Source organism: Protobothrops mucrosquamatus, unplaced genomic scaffold, assembly GCF_001527695.2.
Source record: "Protobothrops mucrosquamatus isolate PMUCROS unplaced genomic scaffold, P.Mucros_1.0 scaffold3421, whole genome shotgun sequence".
In the NCBI taxonomy this organism is placed as follows: domain Eukaryota; kingdom Metazoa; phylum Chordata; class Lepidosauria; order Squamata; family Viperidae; genus Protobothrops; species Protobothrops mucrosquamatus.
Genome location: NW_015389402.1, coordinates 81,407 through 90,961, shown reverse-complemented (window position 1 = coordinate 90,961; position 9,555 = coordinate 81,407). Strand labels below are relative to the sequence as shown.

The 9,555-nt window shown below is 42.7% G+C and overlaps 1 protein-coding gene across 1 annotated transcript in view; it reads left to right on the top strand.

The window, feature by feature from the left end:
- The first annotated feature begins 9,393 nt into the window (after positions 1-9,393).
- PLA2G15 (phospholipase A2 group XV) overlaps positions 9,394-9,555 on the top strand; it is a 17,370-nt gene continuing 17,208 nt past the window's right edge. Inside the window, exon 1 of the mRNA XM_015826988.1 lies at positions 9,394-9,541. Coding sequence (XP_015682474.1) covers positions 9,394-9,541 — 148 coding nt within the window. The remainder of the gene's footprint in view (positions 9,542-9,555) is intronic.

The window sequence follows — 9,555 nt, the reverse complement described above, 5'->3', positions numbered from 1 at the left end:
CCATCATATTCTGGCTACTTTAGTCCATGATGGCTTCCATTAACATCATTATCGCTAAACAGGGTGGCTGTGACAGCTTTGGCAGTTTGCCTTGTTCTTACGTAGACTCCCAAAGTCGTAACACAAGTCCTCTCTGTTTTCAGTATATAGACACAGGGAAGTTGTCAAGAAAAACCTTTGGCACACAACACACACTTGGATGGAGTTCTCAGCAGTTCTTTTTCTTTTTAATGGCATACTCAATTCGGAATGAAAAAGTTGAACGATTTTATGCTTGTAATATTGACATCCTACATTGTAATTAATACTGCATTGATCAAAAGCTCTTCTCCGTTTTCAACCCTCTATGTTATCTAAAGAATAGAATGTCAATCATCTTACATTAATATTGTATAAATATCTCCATCCTGTATTGAAATAATGCAATGTATTAAGATTTATAATGAGAAAGAAAGGAAAGAAAGAAAAAGAAAGGAGGGAGGGAGAGAGAATGAGAGAAGGAAGGAAGGAGCAAGGGAGGGAGGGAGGGAGGGAGGGAGGGAGGGAGGAAGGAAGGAAGGAAGGAAGGAAGGAAGGAAGGTGTTAGGCACAAATAACCAGACCCACAAGTCAAGAGTTCAATTAGTATTTTATTGCTCAAGCCAATGCACAGGAATCTTCTCAGATTGACAATGTACATCTGGGTGAAACTAGATAAGGTTCAATGGCATTCAGGGGGGGGTGGACTTTGTTCTTTTGTGACAATGTAGAGACTCTAAACTGATGCCTCGCTTGACTCCTCCCCTCGGCTCTGCCAGTCTCTCTCCCATGGAAGGGAGAAAGGAAGGCAGAAATGCAGGAAAAAGAGAGAGAGAAAGAAATGTCTGCCGATAGTTCAGGAAAAGACATTTTCTTTTGATCTGGAATTTTGCTGTCGGAGGCAGTTGGCCAGTCCTGTCTAGCATTAGATTGCTTTGTTTTTTATTATTATCAGATAAATCTATATATCAACCAGCAAGTCGAGTTTGGGACATCAGCATACAAGATTGGGTTGGAACAAGCTTGCCAAGATGTAGATTAAGATCACCTAAGGAGCAAAAATAATAATATGGGATTGAAATCTGCTGGGCAATTTTGAAGAATATTTCTTCTTTCCTGAAATAGACTTTTGTCTAGCCTAAAGATGCTTCAATTTATTTTATTTTATTTTATATTTTATTTTATTATTTCATTTCATTCTTTATTTTTATTCACACTCTTGCCTTTGTGAGCTTGATGGTTGGATATCTGGAAGTACTGTAACTGCTGTTTCCAATCACACACCTTTGCATCACCCCTGTGTTGTCCACAACCGTCCTCTAAGTCTACTCTTGTGTCATACTGGTAGCTTCCTTCTTCCTTTTTTTACTGAATTGCAAAAAAACAAACAAACCCAGACACATGACACATACCCACAAACTACAGCAGCTGCTTTTGAGAAACGTATAAGCAAGGTATGAAGACAATATTCTTTTTTTAGAAAACTCATATTCTAGCCCTTGTGAAGGCTTCATTTGTCCCTCCTGGCAAAATGCTCTCTCTGTTTTCTCTAATAACCCAACTTGGACCCCTTTTAAAGCCAACTAAGAAACAAACTGAGAATATCACAGATAACCATTTATATGATTACAATGTCATCTTGATGGCCCATAAACAATCAAGAAATGAACTGGACACCCTGGTTTCTCTTCAGATTGAATAAATCAGGGGTGTCCAACCTTGGCAAATTTAAGACTTATGGACTTCAACTCTCAGAATTCCCCCGCCAGCCATGCTAGCTGGGGAGTTGAAGTCCACAAGTCATAAAGTTGTCCAGGTTGGACTCTCCTGGGATAAATCTTAAAATGTCCATTATACCATCATCCTCAACTAATACGTTTATGTGTCATGCTAAGGAACTGGAACAGAACTGGAGCTGAAGACAACGCAACAGAGAGCCCCTTAGTTTTCTGATCCTTGTTGCTTAGGTACCAAGAACCTGACCATCCATGAAGACAATAGTGGTACATCCTCCATCTAGGAAAACTTCAAAGATTCACGAGGAACAAACAAATGTTTTTTTCCCCTTTCAGGAAAAGAAACTCCCCAACTGTGACACCAGGCCTGACGCACAGCTCATAGTTGGAGGAAGTAGAAATAGGTCAATAAGTACATGAAACGAAATATTCTGAGTAAAAATGAATATCCTGTGTTCAGTGGCAATTTGTTTTTGTTCCACTGATGTCTCTGGCAGAACTGGCTTTGGTAGACAAAAATGTGTTTTTTTTAATGAGTCAGAAATGACTGCAACCAATAAGACAGGATGGGTCTACACACTGTAGAATCACAACAACCACTCCAATTCAGAGGAGAGTAAAAGAGTACTGCTGTAGACGATCAGTCTGAGCCCGTGGGGGGGAGGCGTCAAACGCATCATAAGTCACGAGTCCCTGCGCACTCACAGGAGATCTAAGTCCAGCCCACCTTGAATGTCTTCCTTATTCCCCGCCCATTTCGCTTGACTGTTAGATGGCCAGATCTTTGTAGAGAGCTTAAGCTTGTAATAAATCTTTATACTCGTTTGAATTGGCCTGAATCTCCTGGTTTCCCGGGCGCTTGACAATTGCCTTTTTCTATCTTACGTAACCTTTATGAAGACTAAATAGGACTTCTTAAGTGCTGAAAATGAGTCATAGGCATTTAATTCACTTTTCCCCAGTAACCAGACTATCACGTTATCAGGGTTAGTTAGACAGCAGCTATTTTTTATCTGTTGTATTAAATCGTATCTCTAAAAGACCAGTGATACCAGACTGGAGATGGGAAAGTACCCAAAACCTTGGAATGTGGTAAATAATTCCTTTCCTCTTATCTTTCTCCTTTCATCCCTATTGCTGTAAGAAATGAGCATTTTATTCTTTCATTTTTAAATAGACAAATACGGCTCCCTTTATCCCATTTAGTCCTGGTGGGAATGTGGTTGAACTTTAAAAATTATAATTTAATCTACGGAGGTAAAACACACACAGTTCAAAATTCCTGATTATTATTTCAAATCCCTGAGGGGTGTGTGTTTTGTGTGTGTGTGTGTGTGTGTGTGTGTGTGTGTGTGTGTATGTGCATGCTGGAGGCACCTGTGGTGAAACATTCATATACCTGATATACCTTCACCACAGATGCGTATAGTGAGAAATGCTAGTTAATCTTCTTTCTATGAAGTTGCTGGGTTTTATACTCCAATTTATTGATCCCTAATGGGAAAGTAATCTGAGTGTGTGGGTCAGGGGGTCTTCAAACTTGGCAACTTTAAGACTTGTGGACTTCAACTCCCAGAATTCCTGAGCCAGCCATGCTGAGGGGAAAGGGAGAGGTTTCCAAGCTGAGCCATGCTGGCTCAGGAATTCTGGGAGTTGAAGTCCACGACTCATAAAAGAGCCAAGGTTGCCTTCCCCTGACCTAGGAAAACCTAGATCCCTCTCACAGTTGCAGCTGTTGAGTCAAGTACCAGATTCCAGGTACATGAAGCTAGATTCCCCAAGCTAGGCTGGTTGAACCATAACCCTATAATCCCTGATGCTTATATTATTGATGGGAAATGTAGTCAGGCCAAGACAGCTGCTCAGGAAGATTTCTTTGTTGACCAACATAACACAAACGTCTCTTTGTGGAGTCCTTGGTGCCCTCCAAAAGCTTGGCTGTAGCCCCTTCCTCAGAGAAGACCAACAGCTCCACAGTTGAACCCTGAGCTACTTTTATTCTCTGCTTTTTACTGACTCTACTCTTTCTCTCTGAACTTAGATGTCTTCTTATCACCAGAAAGAGGGGGTTCTGTGGTTGCTACACACTCCAAGGCCAGGACAACATGATGCCAGTTTCCTTATTTGCACAGACTAACAACTATTGCTAAACTCTGGCTCCTTCTTGCTGACATGGGCTCACCCTTATCTGGGTCAAATCCCTTCAGCTTGCAGCTAGAAGGATCATGCAGTTACCCATCCCCCCAAAATCTGTGCCTGAGGAGAAGACTGGAAATGAGAGAATATGCTGGGCCTAAATTACCTGTTGTCCTAGTTTTCCTTACACATCAACACAGCCAGTGAATTGGTGAAGGCCTCGTTTGTGGTACTTTAAGACTCTAATCACTCCTGGATTTTGCTTTCAGAAGAGAGAGAGAAGCAGCAGAAGTTCATAGAATCATAGGGTGGAATGGACCTTGGAGGTCTTCTAGTCCAACCCCCTACTCAAGCAGGAGACCCTATATCATTCCAGACAAGTGGCTGTCCAGTCTCTTCTTGAAAACCTTCAGTGATGGAACTCTCAGAACTTCTGAAGACAAACCATTCCACTGATTAATTGAAGGCCTGGCCCAAAAGTGACTGGCCCAAAATCATCCAGCCAGCTTTTGTGGCTCAGACAGGACTAGAACTCACTGTCCCCTAGTGACTTGCTCAAATCACCCAGCTGGCTTTCATGGCTAAGGCGGCACTAGAACTCCCTGTCTCCTGGTGACTGGCCCAAAGTCAGAGAAGGACTCGGCTTTGATAGGAACCAATTGTACAACAAACCCTTTCTTTCAACACTCAGGCTCTCCAAACAAAGCAATCTTCCTAGCACTATTTTACAACCTGATCCGGAGGAGACCAAGATGTTTTGGAGACATTATCCAAAACATTATCTTCGGGAGCTGACCAGAAGCCACCGCTTGTCTGGAGAAGAAAGATTAGCAGATGCATCGGTTGCATTGAGCAAGAGACCCTGAGTTCCTGTTTAAATTAAAATGGCAGTGCAAAAGTTGATTGAGTAAAAGAGCAGAGCTCCTCCTAATTTGCCTAATTATTCCTGTCAACAGAATTTCATTTTGCTTCCTCAACTGGAAATTTCCTAATGCCTACTCACTGTATACATGTTATACTTTGATAATAAAAGTTTGCTCGTTTAGAACAGGGGTAGTCAACCTTGGCTCTTTTATGACTCGTGGACTTCAATTCCCAGAATTCCTGAGCCAGCTTAGCTGGCTCAGGAATTCTGGGAGTTGAAGTCCACGAGTCATAAAAGAGCCAAGGTTGACTACCCCTGGTTTAGAAGATGAGAGTACTACAGGTGCCCATGACATTATCTATTAATGAGAAATCAGAAGTATCACGTCTTTACTGTTAAATATAAGAAAATTACCAAGCTAGTCTAGATTCCTGGATTTCCAGGAAGTTTCACATTGAAATGTTGGCCCTGCTTTTTCCAGAGTGACTAAGGCTGATTAGATTCTGATGACCAGCTGGATGTAAATATCCTTCTCTGCTTATGCTGTTTGACATTTTCACACAATAAGTTTTAAGCACACTTTGTTAAGCCAAACGAAGACAGGTGGAGGTAAAGCTAAACCACAAATCATCATTTATAAACCCAAAGAAATTGATGGAATGAGGGTACTATATTGCGTAAATGCAATCACGGGCCCTTTTTGACTTATACCAAACTAGCATACAAGTATGTCTGCCATCTATGAGTCATCCTTAACTTGCTTAGTTCTTCCATTTTAAAATAGTGCTTTCCTCCATATTCCAACCACATCCAACAGTAGGACTCAGATATCAGGGCTGCGAAATCCAGATCCAAAGACCAGCAAATCATTAGTGGCTTTTTTATCTCTTTGCTACAATCTAGGGGCTCTTTGTATTTCAGCAATTGAGTTATGCCATCCTCAAGATATGGATGTTCTGTTAGCTTTATCCCCTGTTATCTTGGAAAAAAGCTGAGTGACTGGAAACAAAGACTAGGGCAAAGCACAGGTCAGGCCAGAATAATTTTCTGCTGATTTAAGAATGGGTGGGTAGCAGTTCAACTCAGCAGAATGAAAAAAAAAGCCTCAGGGCAGCCACGTTATTTTTCTTTTCCTTAGCTGTGCTTTTCAAGCAATGTATAATTCAAGGGTGGGTGGAGACCACCGTGCCCTTGACAAAAGAAAAAGGGATAAATCCAACTGTCTGGAAGACAGGACCGTATCTGAGACGTTTCCCAGTTACTACAAGTGGAAATAGAACGATTTGGCACCTGTGAATCACCTGGAGCCACCCCATTGCATCATTTGGTGGACCCGAAAAACAGCCCAAGCATCTTTTCTGTGCAAACTTGTTCAAAGGATGGGAAATTGTGCAAGAGGCGAGGATCATTTCAGATATTTCTACAGCACATTTACTCAGGGCCCACGAAGGCAGCTGAATGTACTCACAAATTTAGGAGGAGTACATCAGATATCAGGGTATCTCCTTTTGCAAATCCTTCACGTGTATTGGATTACAACTCCTATCGTCCTTTATTAGGCTGGCCAATAGACTTTGGCTACCTTGATCCTACACATTGGAAATGATGACTGCTTGTAGGTCAATGGAGATCCTCAATCGTCCAGGTTTATGAAGTCCTTTCATTCCCCACCAGTCCGTTAGAGCTGAAGTAGCTCCTTGGATGAGAAGTGAAATGTTTTCAAAGGAAAGAAAACCAAGAAAATCCAGTTGCCTTTTGGAATGACTGATTGTCATTCATCCTAACTTGAGGATGCTAGGCTTGGAGAAGAAGAAAAAAACTTGTCTCTTGAACAGTTGTGTTGCGTCAATTTAAACTTGCCGTTAAATCTGTCTTTCAGTGAGTTAACCACATGGCAAACAATTTGTTTAACTGAAATGGAGTTGTGTCATGTGGCTTCTGCAGCATAGTTGAGTCCTGAGTCCAACCACATACGGTACTTAGAACTCTTCCTCAACTCAAAGGAGTGAATGAACCATTTGATGGATTTATCAGGAAGTCTTCCTTTAGCTGCTTAATGACAGTCACAGGGGAAGAAGGATCTTGCAGTATTGCATGCAGTTTAAAATGCATTCTTTTAGACCCTGAGCAAGAATTTCAAAATTCAGAGACTAACTGAAAACGTCCAACATAGGCAGCAAATTTTCAAGACCAGTAGGGTGGAGAGGGGAGAAAGAGGGAGGAGGAGGAAAAACAAAATAACAGACACTTCCAATTTTTAATGGCAATCAAGTTTTGAAGATTTACATGGACAATATCTTTAAAACAGTATGGATGAAAGCAGAGCAATATGTACAGGTAGCCCTTGGCTTAAAATCATTTGTTTAATGACCGTTAAAAAGTACAGTGCACTGAGAAAAGTAACTTATAACCAGTCCTCACATCACAACAGTTATGTGTTCAAAATTCTGGCAACCAGCGTGTGTTTATGACTTGTTATAACCATTTGTGACCTTCCCAGCCCTTTCCCAACAAGCATAGTCAATAGCTACTATTATTATATTTGTTTTGGGAGCAGTGAAGTACTTCTGAGTTGAAAGGATTGAACAATGACATCAGGGGCACACCCAGTTGGGAGATCTTTTCATGACCCCCCATTAAAAGTTGCCCACCAAAGTGGTACCCAGATGTGGCGTAAATTGAGGACTACCTTTATAAAACTTTATTTGTTTATTACAAAAATGCATACTGTATCCTGATGCTTTCAATTGACTACTAGTCCAGAGAAGGCTAGATATTAGAGAATAGAAAGCTGGAGGGGTGTGTGAATACCAATCTCCCCCCCACCGACACCACCAAAATAACAATCCAATTTGAGACCAGTTTGATGAAGGAATCCAGAGATCTTAAAAATTAGCTCCCCATTTTTTTGAACGGTTCTAATTATTGGTATTGCGGTTCTGAATTTTAGCAGAGCTGTTTTTGCTTTACAGATCTTGGGGGAAAAATTCCTACACTAGCTGAATCCTTTTTTTTTTTAATCTCTCAGACTACCTTTAAAGCAAGTCACATGGTGCAGAGTATTTAATTTTGGGGGGGCTGATTCCTCTGCCTCTTTCCTGCAGCGAAACTCAAGCTGAGCTTGCATCAAGCAAGAGCTTTGGACCCAGCCGACCACCAAGCTCGTTTGCAGCTACGATTTTACGGGAAAACGATTACATCACACAACCGAAGCAGCTGTTGAAAAGCGCTGCAAAAAAACTTTTCCCTCGTTACTTTTGATACTGATGAGCTGTCAGACTCCTGAATGGGAAATAACTCCATGTAATGATAGATTTGCGGGGACGCCGCGGCGTGCAATAAGTTCACGTGGTGTAATAAGATTGTGTGTTTGTTGTCACTGTGAGTTGTGTGTGGGGAGGCGCACGAAGGGAGGCTTAGCCAATCTCATTGTACACATGTTGTACTTTGACAATAAAGGTTGCTTTGATTTGATTTGATCTTTAAACTCTGGAGCAAAGCATCTGAAAAAGTTCAGAGCTCTTATCCATTCTTTCTCAAGCAGGGTCACCATCCTGAGCATCTTTGAATTCTTACGGCTTTAGAGAGAGGGGGGGGGAAGACTACCAAATCGGGACACAAGAAGTTAACAAACCAGCACGTGACCGCATGAAAACAAGGCTTGCAAAACAGTCCAAACAGGTGTTTTTTCAATCTTGAGCTATTTTAAAGAAGGGTTGGACTCCAACTCCCATCATTCCCTAGCCATCGCTGAATTAAACTTTTAAAAAAAAGTTTTTTAAAAAACTGGACTTTTTAAAAAAAAATGCACTAAGGGTTGCCAGGTGTCCACTATTTGAGTGGACAGTCCACTTTTTTCACATTATGTTCACTATTTTTTTTCACAAAATAGTGGATATTTTTTTTTATTCAAAAGCTTTATGATGAAATGGTACGTAATCTAAAGCTCTACTTTTTTTTACTAATTAACCCCCCCCCCCCGCTTGTCCGCTATTTTTTGGAAGCAGACCTGGCAACCCTAGGGGAATTTTTAGTGGGGTTTTAAGAATAATTTTAAATTGACACAGGCCACATCAAATATTTCATTTTAATTAGGTTTTAAAGTGGGTATTTTTATCTTTGTATCTGTTTTACCAGGCTGTCAGCCGCCCTGAGTCCGTAAGGAGAAGGGCGGGATAAAAATTCAAACAAATAAATAAAATAAATCAATAAACCCTACTAAGGACGCTTCCAAAAACAAAGCAAAATAAAAGCAGGAATCCCCACTCCTCCCCTCCCAGCCTAATGGCATCGACTCGATCGGCGATCGATTGTGCCTCGGCGGTACGCGCTGAAAGGCGACAGAGACCCGCTGCTTTTCATCGATGCATCCGCTCTCAACTCGCCAAACCTGGATGGCTTCCAGAAAAAAGAGGCGCGGCGCGCGAGAGGCTCCTCCGGAACGCCCCCTTTTCCTCCCGATTGGCTGCGCGGAAGCCGGCGAGCACCGGATTGGTCGGAGGCTCGCCTTTTTTAGGAGCGACCCGCCTCCTGTCGGCGCGCTCCGCCTCATTTCGGCTTGGGAGAGCGAGGCGGGCGGAGCTCCGCGGCTTCTCTTCCGTTACTGCTGCGCTGGCCGGCGGGGCGAGCCCGAAGGCGATGGGGCGGCTGCTCTCCGCCTCGCGGCTCCTCCCGGCCACCCCGCTGGCCCTCCTGGCGCTGCTCCTGCTTTGCTCCCAGCCGCCTGCCGCGGCTCCGGGACCCCCCCGGGGCAGGACGCGCGCCCCGGGGCCCCCCGTCGTGCTGGGTAAGGGGCGGGGG